At 42.1% G+C, this 19,531-nt stretch overlaps 1 protein-coding gene across 2 annotated transcripts in view; it reads right to left on the bottom strand.

Annotated features, from left to right (window-relative positions):
• AKT3 (AKT serine/threonine kinase 3) overlaps window positions 1-19,531 on the bottom strand; it is a 139,322-nt gene that overhangs the window by 48,547 nt on the left and 71,244 nt on the right. For both annotated transcript variants that reach the window (XM_081123965.1, XM_081123966.1), the window contains exon 3: window positions 10,485-10,610. In XM_081123965.1, the coding sequence (XP_080980091.1) occupies window positions 10,485-10,610 (126 nt within the window). The remainder of the gene's footprint in view (window positions 1-10,484; window positions 10,611-19,531) is intronic.

Raw genomic sequence — 19,531 nt, 5'->3', positions numbered from 1 at the left:
AAAACGAAATTAAAACAAAAATGGAAAATTTGTCTTGGGTTGGTCCTGGTGTGGCACTCGTTGTTTCTGGGAGGGGGGGCAGTGGTTTAGAACGGGGAGTGGGGGGAAAGGTGGTGGGAAGGGGGCAGCAGGGCCCCTGGGTCCTTTCCCTGCTGGGTCTCACCCTGTGACAGCAACAAAGCCAATGGTAATAAAAATTCTCTATCGCTAACGATGGAAAAGTGATTCTCAAACTTGCATCAACCCAGCTCCAGGTTTCCAGCTCTTTGTGCCTGAACCAGGGTCAAAATACCCTTCTCTCCACAAAAGGAAACAGGGGAGAGAACAAATAAGCTCTTACATGTTATTTCACAGCATAAACATTCCTGAGCGAGGGGTGTTAAGCCTGGGCTCCTGGGTCACCCTCCACTCGAAAAGATGCCTCTCACCTTACGGTACACGCTTCAGGGTCTGGCATTTTCACTATAAGCTGGACTACTCCGGTTTTAGCATGGATACTATTTGTGGATTTAACTTGACTCTGAAATCACCACCCGTTAATGTGAACCTCTCCTAATACATCTTCTTTAACAAGTATGGTCGACACCATTTACCGAAAGTACATTTCAGGGCCAACATCTTCCCCATCGGCGTTTCTCCATCCCGTCTGTCCACAAAATCCTACCTCCAATTAAACAAACATCTCAAAAGTCTTCTAGAGCAACTGTTCTCTACATTTCCTCTGCATACTTCAAGTTTTAATGGAAAATACACTGTGGTCACTGTGACATAATAAATATGACAATGAATGAGCCCTTGCAACAGAGTTATGAGAGTCATGCAAACATCTAAATAGATGGACTCAAAATGTATGATTCGGAGAGCTGCTTTTTGGTGGGGTTTTTTTTGCAGTATAATAGCCATGAGCTATTTTTTGTGCGTGTGTGTGGCTTAAAAAAGAACCACGTAACACGAAATTTACCATTTTAACCATTTTAAAGTGCACAGTTCTATGGCATTACGTACATTCGCACTGTTGTGGAGGCAAGTTAGCTTTTAAACGTATTTCTTCCTTTACTCTCACTGTACAAAATCATACTGAAATCATCTATGCTGACTGCAGACACTCACATCACCCATGCCTACTGTAGGAAAATTCACAAATAGGCCTAAAATAAACTCAGGTAACAGCCATTGTTAATGTTTTCATGTAGATTTCAGCTCTTTTGTAAGCATGTTTGAAATGTGAGACTTAACATATGGAATATATTGCATAAGTGCTTTGCTCATTTACTAGGTTGGGAATATTTTTCATTTCACTAAATAAAGATCTACATCATATTTCAGAGCGACACAGGGCCCCTCCATACTCACACGCCTGAGGAAGCAGCTTATTAACAACCACCATCCAAGAAACAAACAATTACCCAGATGTAAAAGGGTTGAGATCTAACCATAGCTTACTATTAAATCTAAGAAATAATCATGAACACGATTTTGTTTTAACTAAGAAAAACTAATTTATATTTGAAGTATGATGAAACTGGAATTCATGATGAAATTTTTAAACGCTCCAACAAGAATGTATATTAGACTGTGAATTCCCTGAGGGCAAGGTTCCTATTATCGGATTACCTAGTACTGTGCCTCAACAGAGCAGGTTTCAAATAAATAAATAAACAAACATAATGGAAGAATATATAACTAACATTAGCCAAATCTAGTAATAAATTTGTGCGGACTAACCAACCCTACATTTTCAAAAACAGCTAAAAGATCACCTATACCTAATAAAATAACTGATTCAGGCAAAGGACCCTCAATGGAAGCTACAATCGTTAGGTAAGCGACTGATGAGGACCTGAACACTGGCTGGTGCCACGGTGTCAGCCCAGGGATCACGTGCCAGCCACCAAGGGGGAAACTTAACTTCATAATGGAGATCACGCTTTCACCCCTGGAAACCAGCAAACACTGACAGGACCGAATAGGAGGTGCCTCCCATCACAATGGAATAAGAAGTAGATAGAGTCATAGTTTTGACAGCGATACCAAACGTGAATCAAATGGAATCTTTAGATCTAACTTCCACGTGACAGGACATACAGAGGTACAGGAAAAGTTGAACGATATCGGAGAAACAATCATCAGAGAATTCCAGAAGAGTGGCCTGCTCTAGGACAGACAGTCTGATCTCTTTAATAAGTGAGTATACCTGAAATGGGGGTGGCGATACAGGACACCTATTGTGAGAATATTACATTTAAAAATAACAATACACCTTGATCATATGATTAACAGGGGAAATTCTAGGTGATAGGTGAGCTATTATAGCGTAATACTGTTTCAGGATTTATTTATGGGAAACACATTGGGAAAAAAAATCTTTCTGTCAATATTAGATCACTGGTACAAGGTTGAGAGAACATGTGAACTATTTATTTAAATATTAATAAATATTAAATATTTAATAAATATTAAATATTTATTAAATAAATATTAAATATTAAATAATAATAAAGTGTTAAAAACCTAACGTGAATTAACATGTGACGCCAGCTGCCTGGAGGCTGATATGAGAACTTGCTCAGGCTTGTCAATCTAAGAGGTTGCTTCCCTAGTCGTAATAAAATTATCTATAAAAATACCCATCAGTAGGAAAAATGTAACTTCCGAAAGGCACAGATTTCCAACAAACTGGTGACGTAAACCGTCAATCTGTAAATAATACGGGCTAACACAAATATTTTAACCAAATGCCCTACTTCCACAGGCCGACTATGAAACTCTCAAAGGAAACAATGCATGAGAAATAATGCTATAAAGGGAGTATTATGCGTTTATTTTTAATTCCTTTCTAAGAGTATCCTATAGAGGGAGAAGCCTTATCAGTGTGCTTTTGGAAGCAAAAACTCTTGCTGGTTGGATGGTTCAATTATCATGAACTATTCTGGCGTATTTCAAAAGCGTTGCCATTTTCAAACACAGAAAATGTCTAAAAATGCAACCGTGGTAATAGATTCTGAGAGCGTGGCTTGGGGGGTGAGGGAGAGAGACAATGACAAATTGGTCGGAAAGGACACTGAGACTTCATCGCTGGAAGACTATTGTGCTGACAATTAGTAACAGGAAGTGGAGCACAAAACAAGTGAATGAAAGAGCTGCAGTCGCAGTGAAAGACCTTATTATAGTGCAGAAACATTATTGTAATCAAGGGCAATGTACTCTCCTCCACAAAACTTCCAAACAGGCGCCTGGGCCCCTCTTCTCTTCTACATGCCATGTTTTCATTCGCATCTGCTCAATTATGTATTATTTCCAACCCCAAAGGACGCCTCTGTATCTCCCCTAAAGTCCAAGGCTTAAAGGTCCGTCCCCCAACTGTGGCCTTGCGCCTCATTTAACTCTGCTCAAAATACAACAAATGCTTTTAAACGAACATAAAGAAATGGGGGGGGGGGGCGGGACAGAAAGGCAATGGTTTGGTGTCTAACTGCAGAGAGATCAACAAAACATGTGCCCCTCAAGTGCAAGTTCTTAAAAATGCACTGAAGACGGAATTCATACTAAATATCCAGATGATTCTACCTTTAAAAATTAGGGTTATTCTGCCCGGCTGGGCGTGGCTCAGCGGTTAAGCATCGACCTAGGATCCAGGCGATCAGGGTTCGATTCCCGGTCAGGGCACAGGCCCGGGTTGCGGGCTGCAGTTGATCAATGACTCTCATCATTGATGTTTCTATCTCTCTCTCTCCCTCTCCCTTCCTCGCTCTGAAATCAATAAAGATATATTTTTTAAAAAATAAAAATAAAAATTAGGGTTATTCCTATGACTTGTGAGATCTAATTGGAAGAAAAAGGCTGAAATCTTCACCTATTAGTGCATCCTCTGCATTAAGCTTCGGATGCATCCAGAAGCTCTGAAACACATTCACACACCAGGTGCGAATGGCAAGACTGGGTCCAGGATGCCGACGCTGACTCGTCCAGCAGCATGGAGGGCCCACAGCTCTGAGACGGCCCCCCTAGAAAACTCCTACTCTACCCCCTCGGGCAGCCAGAGCAGCTTTAGTGGGACAGCACTGGCCCTGACCCTGAGAGCTGTGGGTCAGCTTCTGGTTCCATCGCCTGCTGGGAGCGTGACCCCTGGCAAGCTCCGTGCGCCAGCTCCCCCAGCTACGGTACAGACATTGTGACTCCTGCAGAAACATCAGCAGGATTAACTCTGTGAATGTGTAAAATGCAGAGCACGCAGGTGCTCCACAGGTGGGAATTACCATTGTTATTAATTCTCCAGAGACTCAGTGCGTCAAGAAATTGTCCGCTGGTCATAGGCAAATCATTGAATTTTAGAAGAAAGAACTTCAGGGCTCCCTCATGCTGACTCCCTCACTCCACAAATGACAAAACTCGAGTCCCAGGGGGGTTATGTGGCTGACCCAACGCTGCCCAATACACTCGATCAGACAGTCACCTGGCTACGGCCTCCAGGCTGTCCCTGTGCTAGAATGTGAGTATAACTTACTTCAGGACTGAACCACGAAACATCTCAGAACACCAGCTCCAAGGGTTTGTGGCAGATTTTTGGCCACTAGATTAAAAAGTCTTCCAGCCCTGGGGCTAGGTCAGACAGCTGCGGATTCGTGACATGAACACAGGCTTCCAGGTCAGCACCTGCTGAAAACTCTGGCCCTGCCGTTTGCCAGGTAAGTGACCTAAGGCAGGTCACATAGCCTGTCAGTCTCTTTAGAACGGAGACCATCATACTTTCCCTCGGGGTGTTGTCGTGGGGATTAAATGAGGTAACACACGGGAAAGGGCCTGGCACACGGCAATGCCCAAAGAAACACTGGTTTCCTCCCTTATTTCCTTCTTTTTTCCCTCAGAACCTGGTACAAGGCTGAGAACACAATAAACCCTCAATAATAACAACTCTCCAAATGTCCATTAGGACTCAGATGTCCTACAGACGTGTTTAAATTTGTTTGTGGAAACTCCTCTATGATTCCAAACTGTGTTCGCTTTCATCACAGGCACACGGAGGCGGCAACTTCAGGGCAGAGCAAGTGTGCGAGGCCGTGTGCGAGGCCGTGTGCGGAAGGGCTGGGAAGGAGGCGCGAGTCGGAGGAGAAAGCGCTTCAGGAGAATGGAGTGAAAACCGTTCCCTGCAGGGTGCTCCTGTACTTGAGAGTCTTTGGATAAGTGACGGTTGACTGCTGACCTCCGAAGCTGAGTGGGTGGCAGGGAGGGAAGTGGGAGGGGAGGGGGGAGAGGGGGAGGAAGGGGACGAAGAGAGGAATGGGGGGGAGGCTGGTGCTGCGGGGACCTCCTTTAGGTCCTCGCATCACTTCTCGTGAGCTGCTGACGCCGAGCACTGCCTGCCTTCCCCTGAGAGCAGTCCCACAGCACCCTCATCTTCCAGAAGGGCAATCCCAAACTGATTTTCACTTCCCCCCAATGGACGGTAACCAAGGGATCCTCGGAGAACAGCCAGGGAGATATCTGAGGGTGTTATTACTTTTATTAAAAGGGGGTAACAGTGGTCACACGGACCTTCATCCACCTGAGCAGCTTTGTCTCCCATTGAAGCGTCTGGGCTGCACCCAGGTCCCCCGAGGCCACCGCGGCGGTGCTGGCCTTCCCGTGGCCAGAGGCAACCACGCACGGTTAACGAGTCTAGCAAATATTACGGAGCATCTTCTACCTTACACTCGTGCTTTTACTTGCAAAGCATTTAACACACAAAGTGTTTTCACTTATATCATCTCATTTAATGCTCACCGGAATCCCGAGAAATAGTAGGTATTATTAACCTCACGTTTAAAGATGAGAAAAATGAAGATCAGGGAAATTACGTGATTTGCCCAAGATCACACAGCAAGTAAAGTAGCAGAACCAAGACTCAAACTCAGGTCTTCGACTCCAAGTCCAATGATCTTCCAGGCGACCAGGTCTTGTAATAAATGTTAAAGGAAATTCTAAAAATGAACATACACAGTGATTGTGCTCAAGGAGTTTGCCACGGCCCTGGATTCTACATAAACCCCATAATTTATATTTTGATGAATGGCGCTAAGAAGATAAAGGCAGCAACTAAAGAGATTAGCTTCCGAGGAAATCAGGAAAGCGGGTGAGAGCATGGAAGGTTCTAGGGAAGACGCAGGCTGCAACCGAAATCTGAGCAGCTCACCTACAGCCGCATACCTACCCTGCTTTAAAAACTTATTTTTACTTACATTTCTACAGCACTATAGTTAGAAGGCACCTTTACATTCAGTTCACATTTGATCCACCCGAAGGGTGAAGGTCAAATGTTACCCACCCTTTATAGGGCTTGGAGAATTCTGCATGACAAAGGATCAGCAATCCAAGCGCTGGAGCTCCCACCCAAAATCAAATCTCGAGGCTCTTAATCTAGGTAAAATGTCACAGAGTGCGGGTGGGGAGGGGGTAACACTTTTAAATAACAGTAGAGAAATCTGATACTTAACTAGTACCATCTAGTAAAACAGCCTTAAAAAGATGAGTGAATTTCTAAAGGCTTCATTTTTCTCATCTAAAAAGTGAAAAACATGGACTAGATGTTTTCAGATATTCATTTAAAAATAGTTATGAAGCCCTAACATGCGGCTACTAGGAGATATATGGCAAATAACACTAGGCTCTTTCCCCTCAAATAACTCACCGATTAGCAGATGAGACATACACATGAACAAGAGAGCCAAGAAAAAGTGGCGATGACCACAAAGGTAACAGCTTTGTGGAGGGCAGCGGGGAGTAACTTAGCAAGGAATTAGGCTGGGAGTTTAAATCTGAATTAATCGAAGAACTTATATGCATATATGCATAACCTATGGACACAGGCAATAGTGTGGAGAGGGCCTGGGGGGGGGGGGGCGGATGCTGGGTGGAGGGGTTCAGTGGGGGGGAAAGGGGCACATCTGTAATACTTTCAACAATAAAGATAACTTTTTTAAAAAGAATGGGGAAAAAATGATCTAGGCAAATAGAGAACAGAAGGACACTCCGCTCAGAGGCTGGAACAGCATAAACAAAGGCTCAGAGGAGAAGAGCAGCAGGGTTTGCCACGTCGGGAATGGCAAGCAGCTCAGTACTGCCCAGTGTAACTTACAGAAGAGACCAAGCAAGAGCTGAAAGCAGAGGCCAGGCTGGAGATCCCTGTACGACACATTAAGGAAGCTGGACTTTATCCCAAGCAATGAAGATCCAGGGCAGGTTTTCTCGGGAACGGCTTACTTAAGACTTAATTTTAGAAAGTTCACTTTGACAATCATGAGAAGGAAGTGTTACAAGTGGTAGAAACTAGAAGCGGAGCCTGTCGTTCAGAAGCTATAGCAGAGATGATGAGGGCTTGTTTTAGGGTGATTCCAGGAAAAGACATTAAGTTCAAGAAATAGGAAGTAAAATCAGCAGGACTAAAAATAAATTAGAAGTGGGGTGGAGATGTGTGTGTGTGGGGGGGGGGGGGGAAGGCATGGAATGGATCCAGGTTTCTGCTCAAGACAGGAAAGAGATACTGAACACAGAGGGGAAACCGACCAAACTGTCTTTAGTTCCGCTTGGGACATGTTGAGTCCAAAAAATATCTGGGTAGAGGTGTCCAGAAGCCGGGTGAATGCGGTAACCTACTGCTCAGGACACAGGCTCGCCCTGAAGATCTGGAAGTGTGGGAGTAAGTCCCATATAGGCAGTAACTGAACCGCTAAAAGTGAATGTGACCACCCGGGGAAAGGCACCAAGTGAGAAGTCAGTCCCTGGCTGGAACCCGACAGACACCAACGTGCATGCAGCAGGCAAAGGCAGAAAACCAGCAGACAGAGACAGAGACATCCAGAAGAGATGAGAGATCACACCAGGAAGGAAGGAGGGTCAGGGGTCCGAAACGCAGCCCAGAGTAAATCCAGGGAAAGAAGAACCGGGTGATGCTTGCTAGTCTTAGAAATTAAGCAGTCGCTGAAGAACTTACTAAATAAAAGTGGTTTCAATCGGTGCACAGGAGGGAAAGCTGAAGCAAGGCTGCAGGGCGTTGAGAAGTAGAAACAATGGGTGCAGACTATCTTTTTGGAAATTTTAAATCCGAAAGGGAGGAATCTGAAATTTAATGAAGATTGAAAAGATCAATTCTGAGTCCCTTCCAGTCCTCACTTTATGTTTTCATATGGATAAAGAGCCTATTTTCATAAAATTCCATTAAAGCCCACATAAATTAAATTTAAGCAACATTTTTAAATTATCAGGAAAAATAGAAGACTCATACCGCAGTTATCGATGGAATATATGTATGTGGAACATTTCCCAATTTACCTTAGAATTATACCTTGTAAACTAGTCTCTTTTTCATATACTAACAGGGACTGAGAAGTAGAGAAACTGTTGGTGAAGTAACCACCTCTTGTTCCACCTGTTTTCTTTTAATGTCTCATAAAATTATTTTGTCCCCCTCGGCCTGGAATAGCCTTCTCTATTTTAATTTGTTTAACTCCCATTTGATCTTCAGGGGCCCGCTCGATTTCCCCCCACGGAATCCCACAAAGCTAGAGACAGGGAGGGCCTTACAAATTCTACGAACCGAAGCGTTTCCACTGTCCCGATGAAGGAGCTAAAGACCAGAGTTTCGGAGGATGACCTGACCAAGGTCACAGTCATGGCTTATGGCGAAATTTAAATCTGAACTTCAACCAGTGCCCGGTTTACTACACTATTTCCTCAGGTAATTATCACTTATAAAATTTAGGATTGCAATAAATCACGCTTTAAAGAGCAACTTAAAAGAGTAGATCCATGCTAATGTACTTCTGAAAACCAGGGAGCTGGTCCTCAGCTTTACTGGTTAGTTTGAGTCAACCACCGACAACTACTCAGTACAAGTGGAGTGTACAGATGTCGGCTAATATTTCTCTCGTGGAGGAGCTGACTGTCAGCCACTGAGCAGGATCTCTCCCCACGGGTGCAGCGTTCACTCCAGCCTCTGCCAGGGGAAGTGTCGGAGCAGATGTTGGCAGATTGTGACATACAGTATGTCTTTAAAACTTGGTGGGGTGTGAAATTTCATAAGGTCAAAAAATGCTGCATTTTGATCAGCGGATACAGGAGTTCTATACTTCTGTAAATTATTTCAGACAAGCCAATAGGATGTGCTGGTAAAGTAGAGAAACCAAGAAACCACGCTGGCTGGAGGTAGTAGATGGTAATCTCTGCAGCTAGTGTTTTACAAGCCAATTCTTGTAACTTTAAAGCAAATGCTTGTCCAGAAGGTCTTCAGAATGAAAATGCGTTAAGTCAATGCAAAGTACAAGATATTATTTCAACTGACAATAGGATTTTAAAAATGATTTTCTACTGAAAGAAAGCTATAAATATCTAACGAGCATTTGGGTGGGGGAAAATAATTTCCTTAACTGATCCATACATGTAAGTGTCCTCACTTTTTTTTTTAAATGAAAAACCTACCTAAGAATTCACTTATATAGAGAGGGGGGGTGTTTTTTAAGTTAGTATATCATTCAAACAATTTCACAAATCCTTTGGTTTATTTTATCTATTCTTTAAAAAAATTAAAAGAGAGTATCCATAAAAAAGGCTGGGGCTCTATATAATTGTAAAATGACTTTTATAACATTCTAGGACTTCTGTTATTGCTACTATTTTACTGTATTATTATTATTATTATTGTTTATTTTTCTGCTTCAATCTTCCCTCATCTCTTTTCCAAATGTGGTGGATAACAACATACAACCACGACCAAAATGAAGATGGTGTCCAGTTAAAGGTTTTACGTCAGTGGCACGGACTTTAGCTGTTAGGCAGGTTTATTTGAATTGAACACAACTTTAAAACGCTTTACCTCGGAATCAACACAGAAAAACCCTCTCAGAGACTATCAGCGATTTGAACAGTCTGAAGTGCCTGGTCATAACGTAACAATAACTGCTGTCATTGTCACCATCATGTTCAGCTTACTCTGGGCTACGTTCAGGCAAATATATAACCTCTAAATAGGTTTACACTGCAAACATTTTTATTAGACGTTTGTAAGGAAGAAAAATTCAACTACAAACATAAAATCTCCCGAGAAAATAATTTCTGATGGAAATCACGTTTCTCATTGTAAATCACCTAAGACCATGGCAGGAAGCTGAGTGGAAATGCTCTAGGTACCGGGACGTCCTTCAACCACGTTCACCCAGCAACCAAGCCCAAAGGGCTTTGCTTACGTTTTCTAAAGGAAAACCTAAAGTCCGAATCTGGGGAACTGTAATGATCACGTTCAAGTGCTCACTATAAAAAACCTTAAACGATTCACTCACATATTCTTGACCATCCCTACGCTAAGGAACTGAAATTCTATCAGAGCTGAAAACTACTCTGATATTAAATACAGACCTAAGCTTTTCAGAGGCTTCTCACCTATACTAAGATCCCTGACACATCGGGTCATGCAGACAGATAAATCCAAGGCCCGTCAACCATTATAATGAACTTACTTGCCACTGAAAAGTTGTTGAGGGGATAAGGTAAGTCCACGTCTTGAGGTTTCTCTTTATATCCTATGAATGAGCCATCTGTCTTCAAAAGGAAGTATCTTGGCCTCCAGTTTTTTATATATTCGCCTGCATGAGAAAAGCGTGCATGTTAATGCTGGGGGGGGGGGGGGGATGAACAGCAGCTTCTATGTGAAAAATAAATTACGGTACCATCTATGTCCGACAACACTGGCCTCCGAAATGTTCGTCAGGCAATTTTCTTTTAACTTCGCTTACAAAAGAAAATACATAAGCCTGCAATTAAGATTCAATAAAAACCCAAACATGTTTTGTTTTTAATGATTTCACACTTTGATAATTCATTTACACCATTATTTCTTCAGAGAATCGTTCGTCTGAGTACACATTTTGTTCGGTTTTTCGTTTTATCAGATGGCTGTCAAGAGCATGTGTTCAGCTGTTTTTAAAAGCCCTGGTAAATCATCCACAGTGTCGAGGAATGTCTAGGACACACACGTATCCTAAGAGGGGTATGAAATGGGCGTTTCTTTGCCATGTACCACTGACTGTGCCACTCTTTCAGAAAGAAAGGGAAAAGAGCCTATTATCATTGTTAAATCTTCATCATAACTTGCTTAAACAACACTTTATTGATCTATATGGGAAAATAATTTTCTGTACAATGCTGTAAATAAGTCAAGGAAATGAAAGAACCTGGGTTAACAGAGCTTAAAAATCATACACACAGTCTCTCTCACACACACACATGCACACACACAATATCCATACATGCACATGGTACAGTGCCAAGCACACAGTAGTCAATAAATTTATCAGATTTTGATACAAGCTATCACCCAGCTACCAAAATATACAATTTTAGCAGCCAGATCATCATTTTCTTGCCTCATAAAGGACTCTTCATCCTTTTAAGCAACAGAGGTGCCCTGTGATACCACAAGAGCTGGAAGGATACCTGGTCTCAAGTTTCAGTTCTTTACTGGAAATTTCTACCTGGTGATTCAATCGCAAATGCTTGACCCCAGCGCTACAAAAACTTGGAAGCAGTTCAACTTTCCCTACGGATCAGCTTCTCCTGACCCCGGGTCCCTAAGCCCAAACCTGGCATCTGACTGCTCCCTTACTGAGCCCATCAGCACTGGGCCAATCCCGCCCTCACCCATCTCTTACTTAGTGCACCCTAAACCCGACTAACGAATGGGCCCTCTGCGAAGGCACTCTGCCTGCTCCCCAAAGCACCTGTCACCTCCCGATTACTCTTCTACCACTTTTGTGCTCAGCAATTCTGACTCCTGGCCCTTTACTGTAAAGTACAAGTCTCTCAGCATAAAATGCAAGCTCTCCCATCACCTCACCCCAACATATTTCTTCAGATGTGGACTCGTTCCTCCGAGTCAGCAGCTCCCAAACTTATCTCAGGCCTCTTAATAAGTTACTGAGAACCCCCCAAAATTTTTGTTGATGTAGATGACATCTATATTGTTTACTATATTAAAAAAAATTCTTTTATTATTTTAAAAAATAAACTCATTACATATAACAAACATTTTTATGAAGGAAATTATATATTCTAAAACAAAATTACTGGGGAGAGTGGAACTGCTCTCCATTTTTGAAAATCTCTTTAATGTTTGGCTGAGTAGAAGCCAGAGTTTCGTATCTGCTTCTGCATTCAGCCTGCTGTAGTATGTTATTTTCATTGACAAATAGGGGGAAGTGTGGGTCAAATAGATATGTAGCTGGAAAAGGGAGTTAAGGGTATCTTTCTTTGATACTACACCAGCATTTGACAAGTGGTAGTTTTCGAGATTAATTACAATGTGAAATTTGAAACCGTATCAATGAACTTTCTGTACTGTCATATGAAAATCCACTGGTCTTCACACACACTAAATGAATCTTTTACATGGCGCGTGATTTTATAACATCACACGTTGGTCTTCTAGAAAACGCTGGTCTAATGATCTTCCAAATATTGACACATTCCTTTATACAATCACATTGGTTATCACTGCAAATCTCATCAGAAAAGCAAGTGCTAGGAACTGTCAGGCTCATGTTGGCAGATATGTTCTCCAAAATTTGAGTTTTTGCTTGAAAACTTGATTTTCACCATTGGCAGTAAAGACTGTCAGTTCTTTCCTTTGCAGTGATATGTTCCACGTGCCCCACGTCTCCTTAGCTAGTGTCAGGTATATAAAACTTGAATCCTTTCTAAAGAAATGAAAAGGCTACTGAACATCAAAACACAGTACTGATTTCTTTCTTTTATTACTTTGAATTCTTTTTTAAGATAGAGGTAGGATACCAGAGGGGTAATGAGTCTTCCAAAGAAAAGTCTTAGGTCTCTCTGAATAGTTTTTAATAAATAAAATACACTGGATTCAGCACCAGGAAAATTCAAATATTTTAAGGATTTCTGAAGAAGAAATTTAAACAAAGACTTGGCAGCTTTCAGTAAAAATTAAGTTATATGACTTTAAGAAACCATTAGTCTTAAGTAAATGTCTTCATGGCTCAATTTTTATCTAAGACAAAAAAAGGTTTAATGTTAACTTCAATAATCTATTCAATTTCAGAGTTCACAAGATAGTAAATATTTAATTGTTTGTTGAGACATACCAACTAAATTTACACAGAAGAACTACCTAAAAAAATAACAGCAGAATATTTACTCACTAGTGGATTTTCATAAATAAGTATTAGCACCAGGAACAAATAAATATGGAATATATAATTCATAATAGTGTGCTATATCTTAAATATTAAAGCCAAATATATACTGAAGAAACACATAAGCATAATAAGACATTTGTAACCTTTGAAATTGCCTGTTACATTTTTATAGAGCGGATCATAATACCATATTCCAATCAGTTCTAAGTAAAATCCCTATTAATGTCCCTCAGGGAGTAGAAGAAATGTGTTTCTCACCAAAATGATCATCAGCCTCTCTTACGTATGTCTTGAAATAATGCTAAAGAATATTTCATATGATCTGCATTGCAATGAGACAGCTCAATAATATTTCAATTGCACAGGGACAACCTGAAATGTAACTCTTTAAAAAAAGGAAACTGCTTTTGGGTATCGTCGGCGCTTACTAAATACATGTTGATTAGACTTTCCAGCTCCTGCAAACCTACATTTTTAGGTTGGCATTCCCCTTTTATTAAGTCCTTTCAAGTACGTCCTTTCCTTGCCCTTGGCACCAATGATGCAATCTCCTCGACACTGTCATCAACCAACCTCGGGTGTGTGTTGACTCTGAAAAATGGGTGATGGCTTCAAAACATGCCCAGAGCATTAGAGACTCCTGCCTGGCTCACTTATTTTAAGGCACCACTCAGTGAAGATTGCAGTTCAAAAAATAAGGCTCTGTAAACATCCGTATTTTAGAATTGGGGGGAAACAGACTTGGCATAGATTCATTCATTCAAAAATACTCAGTGAGTGTCGAAATATGCACATGCACTGAGGCTGCAGCAACGACTGAGACAGGCATGGGCCTGCCCTCATGGAGCTTTAAGTTAGCGGGCCGCTGTGAGGATACAGACCTGGAGAAAATGCATCTTCTGCGCCTTGAGAGAAGGGTGAGCAATGGTATTTGCTGTTTGAGGTGCTGCTGTGGGCAAAGCGACTCAGAGGGTCTCGGCACATGATCCTTCAATATTTCATGACAGAACTGGTTTGCTGCTGCGTGGATTCCAAAATGAGGCACTGCACACGCTGCTCTTTGCAGCTGCGTGACAATGCAAGCAGGAGGACGGCAGTTCAGTTTATGATGCTGCTTTCATCTAGCGTGACATGTAACACACCTCCGCCTTTCAAGTGGGGAGAGGCTCCCCTTGCTTGTCTTTTCGCTCGGCACTTTCTATACAGTATTGATGAAAGAGGCCACGCTGCCAAGCGCCCAAACCTTTACGTTGATTTCGCCCAGGCTGTCTGGCTATCGCGTAAGGTCAGAGGGATCTGTCGGCTCTGCACTGGTCAGTGTCACGGCTGCAGCTGGCCAGATGGAAGGTGTTTACAATTTCGGTGATTTCGCGTTGTGCTTCCAAGATGCCTTAAAAGCTTTCCAGATGTACCCGCATTCCTATGCGTTATCACATATGCTCCTTCATGATTATTTTGAAAAGTATATTATAGTCAAGAAATTCGGCTTCCACTGCATAATGCATGAACTTGTCATTTTTATATTAAGAATGGTTTTCATACCCACTTCCTAAGCAAGGCTGGGGCCCATGTTTTGCTTTGAAGCTGAAGCAATGAGAGCACTACCTGCGCACTGAACACAAGATGTTAGGTGCCAGCTACTCTGAGACCTCAGGGTGGCTGCGCTGGCAGATCTCGATCTACTTTATCATTTCCAGTGTTATCCAGAAAACTGCACCATTACCATTCATCTTGAAGCAGTCTGGAATCTGTTTCATGGTACTCTGTAAATTAGTCAATCAAATTCTAGTTCCCTTTGTTTTTAGGAAACACTGCCCTTTAAATCAAAAATATAATACTTACTATTTTTTAAATACAGGACATCTTAATAGAGTTATAGTAGTAAGTTTTACTGTGAGAGAAAAGCAATGGGGGGGGGGGAGAAGGGGAGGGAGAGAGAGAAAAAGAGAGAACACAATGCTTCCATACAAACTAGCCAACAGAAAAACTGCATCTTGGCAATTTAATGAAGAATAAACTGTGAGATTAGTTTACATAGCAGTAGATATGTTGTGGAGAATTGCTCGGTCTGTACTGGGCTTCCTGCTGGGCTAAATGTGAGCTAAATTATTATTTTGCTTACATTCCCACCCTTGTAGGCTGTGGAAACAGAGCCTTCTTTTTCATCTGCTTTCTGCACGACAGCGAAGTCCCACTTCTTCACACTGCATGGCACACACAGCCACTCCTGCACGACTCTAACACAGCACCAGGGCCGCAGAGTTTTAGGCCATCGCAAAGAACTGAACCAATTTAGAAAGAGAACTTCAATAGCAAATTTACAACATCCTTACTGTCGATATTTCCCATTTCACCATACCATATTCTCTAAATATAGCCGTCGATGTAACTGGTACCCTATCATATTATATACGCACTGCAGTATACAGCCTCGATGCATGTCAGATATGGAAGCAGCGAGTCCTTAACGCCAAGCTCGCCGTGGATCTCGGCACCTGCAGCAGCGCAGTGGGTGTTTCAACGGGCCCGGCGGACAGGACGCACAACCCTAGCGCCTCCTATGGCAGAGAGGGGATGTGACTGAAGGCTGTGGGGCTGGCCCCTCAGGAGGGGGCCTGTGCCGTCTGGAAAACCCCTCGGGTGATTCAACCCTCCCACCCCTGTATTAAAATCACTGCCTTCTAGAATAAACTTCACCGAGACAGAACAGGGTTTTATCTTAGACGCTCATCAATGGAGTGTCTCCTAGATCAATTTCCAGTAGCGTGGGACCCAAAAGTGGCACAAAAGTGACACCGCATCCGACCACAAACGCTATTATTCTGAAGGTGAGTCCAGGCCCCTCTCCTTTGTTTTCCCCGGGACACAGCGTCTCAGTGGTGAGCACAAGACAAGGACCCTGGGAGGTGCTGTGCTCAGGCTTCCCCACGAGAGACCGCTTCACAGCACGCGGAGCCTCGTGCTGGAGCGGCCCTCACTCTGCACACACGGCCACGCTGAGGGGATGGGGCACTGGTCACAAGGAAAGGACAAGCCGAGATCTGAAAAGAGATCTCCTGAAATCAACGAAGTCCGGCTCCGACACACCGCTCCAGCTTCCAGAAGGAGGCAGTACATGGGCACGGTGGCTGGAACACAGCTCTGAGGTCGGGAGTTCACACGCCAACTCCACCCCTCACTTAATCCCTCTGGGCCTCAGCTTCCTCATCTGGAAAATGGGACAGTAATAGAAAGAAGGAATAAAGTAATGTTTGCAAAGCCCAGAGAACCACGTCTGGCTCACAGTAGGCCCAACACGACCATGTGCTAAATAAATAAACATCTTAAAATACGGCTAATCCAAAAAGATTCAGTGAGTGCCTAATATATGCCACATACTGGAGTTCACCAACGTAAATCAAGTATCTGAAATACAATGTACCTTATTAATTTCACTGGTCCGGGCAACCACAGTTCCACATTAGCTGAGCAAAGTAGGTGCTGGTTTTTTATGGGTAAAAGTCCAAGTTTTGTCATTCGCTTGTTCATCCTGAATTCCTAACTCATTCCTCCATTGTTACTGATAATAAATTACACACCATTTATGTGCAACCAATTGAAACCTTTTGTTAAAAGCTGACACTGCTGTCACAGAAAGAAACAGTCTTTCTTAATCCAGTATGAAGTCACTCCAGGGCGAAACCTCCAGCACTCCTATCTCAAGGTTCCTTTCAAATTATCTCATTAAGAAGCTGCTGCGTTAAGAAGCAAAAGCTAAAATGCTCACTATCCTGGCACCAGGCCTCCCACCCTTCAGGCTTTACTGTACAAGTGAGTTATCGTTTAATCTCAAATACTCTGAATTCAGAGATGTTAAACCACACGTAAATGTTAGGCTTTTATAAACGCTTAGAAACAACGGTCGATTTCAACTTCTGGGAGATTTCTACTTAAAAATTACATATCCAGTGAAGTAACTTGATTTATACTGTATTTTAACATGTGATTATGTTGAAGTTTATAAAACTGAAGGGGGAAAAAATGCTTCCATTGCAGTGAATGCTGCTGTATCTTCAAAAGTATGGTTTGAATAACTGTGGATACCTGGAGATCTGTTACCAGAGGGGTAAAAAGTAAACCGCGCCCAAGTAAAATCGTAACTTTCCTAGGTCATTTCTTATCCTCTTTGGAAACCGATCTAATTTGGCGACTGGTGGCCAGTCATCTGTTACCATTTTCTTAGAACAGCTTAAATGCTGTTATCGAACTGAAGTGTGCAGATACAGCTAACATTTTTAAGAGAACAAAAAGCAGAACCACACTCAAGCCCTGGTCACCTACGCAAAGGAGCCGGTTTCTCCTGGCCAAGCTTACGGACCAGACAACGGCAGAGAAGCTGCTCGACGCCAGAAATGAATTTACTCACCTTGGCCCTCTGAGGGCAGTATTACCTAAGGCATAGAGAGAAATTTCAGAAAACAAGCCTTACCCACCATTCTAATAAAAGTAAATATTTTTAAAGATCTGAAAGGGGTATATTTGCGCAGTATACGTATTTCTCCCCTTGTCATAGCCCATACCTCTCCAAGATAACAACGCCTGTTCTCAACTGCTCCCAAGAAGTTTGAAAGGAAAGATTTTTCTGAAACCAAGGCATCATGAAGGAAGATGACTTGAAGCCTCTATTCATTCAAAACACAATGAAATAAAAATATAAATGATTGTGCACTGTGGAAATATTCTACCGAGTTCCTATTATAATCCTATTATTCTCTATAGAATAATCTGTTTAAAAATTGCAGGACATCAGAGCGTACAAATCTTTCAGTAAAAATGAAGCAGTTCAGAGAGATCAATATTCAGCCCCAAACTATAGGTGGCTGGGTTTCTTCTTGGCTCAGCCACAGCCAATAGGCTCATTAGTTACCAATCACCCGTTTATTAATAAAATATAATTCAAGTGGCAAATTGGTGATGAAGGATCAGAGCAGCCAGTTATTTTTCATAGTGATTTTGAAACTGTGAAAGTCTTTATGCACCTTAAAGACGATCCACTTACGCCCTGGAATCTAGGGCCGGTTTCATGAGAGTAGGCAAAAAGTTTCCTGGCATTCATCCGCTTGTCAGATTGTTTAGCGTGTACAAAACGCTGCATAACTCGCCCGGTATAATCCGTAGCATGCCAGACATTTTGAGAATAGAAAAAGTGCTAATCTCATGTCAGAGTCTTCGAAGTTAATTAGCGACTATATAAGTCTAAGTTGCACACCCCACCGCCCCTCCACCCAAACAAACCCGGGCTGGAAAACAGAGCTGCCTTACAGCGAGGGGCCTCCTGATCGGAGACCAAAATTATTCCCTGCAGGTAAACAACAAAATTTACTTTTATCTCCTGCCACGTGGTTTTCATTTAGCAGAAATAGGCTCTTATTTAGAATTTGTATTTACTTTTAAGGCAAGTCCTTGCTTCGCTAACTTAAGGTATAAACTCTACTCAGGAACTATCCCAGTCCTGGCAGAAGTGTGAGCAAACTAGGCTTTTAAAATACGTTGTTCCCTGGAATGAAACCCTTCTAGTCTTTTAAAGATATATTATGTCTTGGAGAATCTTGAGGTCAAAGAACAAAATTTAATCAAGTTCTAATTCCTATTTTACTAAAAAAAAGTACAAAGAGCTATGTTAGAATCAGTTAACATAATGCAAATGAAGACAAGAAAATCAGGTCATTTCATAAAATTCCTTCTATAACAAATATATGTACTTAAGTTGAAACATCTCTTCAGAAAGATGCCAGGAAACAACAGCTGCTGTTCTATGCGCTCTCACTTAAAAGTCTGAAATGATGAACTTTGACGCTGTGTTGCAATCAAACAAATAAGTGGCTTGCGGAGCCAAAAAAATACTCGAACTTCACGGTTTCTGCCTCTCCGCCTTTGTATCTTAACCATCTTCTGTTCTAAAAAGTGTTACCGAGTTTACCAACATCTTTAATCAGATTTCCCTGAAACTACAACACATTAAAAATTTTAAGCCAAAACATTTAGCAAGATGCCTTAAAGAATATGTCAGACGGCGAAATACTCTTCTGTTTTCAACTCACTGGCCAATATTTTTTAAAATTACTATTCATGCAGGGTGTTTCTGAGGCACCATTCAAATACGTCTGTATACCATCGGAGCCAGCAGTGCCCAAAGTGTTTTTTGAAGCACCTTGAAAATATAGCAAGTGCAGTCCCGCCCACATGTGAAAACGTCCTTGTTAGGTTTCATCCTAGTCTGTGATACACCTTTTCATAGGCTACAGGGTATTTCTATTTCTTTGGTAATATGAATTGTTTTGGTAAACATGCCATTATTTTTTTTTCAACTA

The sequence above is a fragment of the Miniopterus schreibersii genome, assembly GCF_964146895.1.
Source record: "Miniopterus schreibersii genome assembly, chromosome: 21".
Lineage (NCBI taxonomy): Eukaryota > Metazoa > Chordata > Mammalia > Chiroptera > Miniopteridae > Miniopterus > Miniopterus schreibersii.
This window is presented reverse-complemented; position numbering and strand designations above follow the sequence as displayed.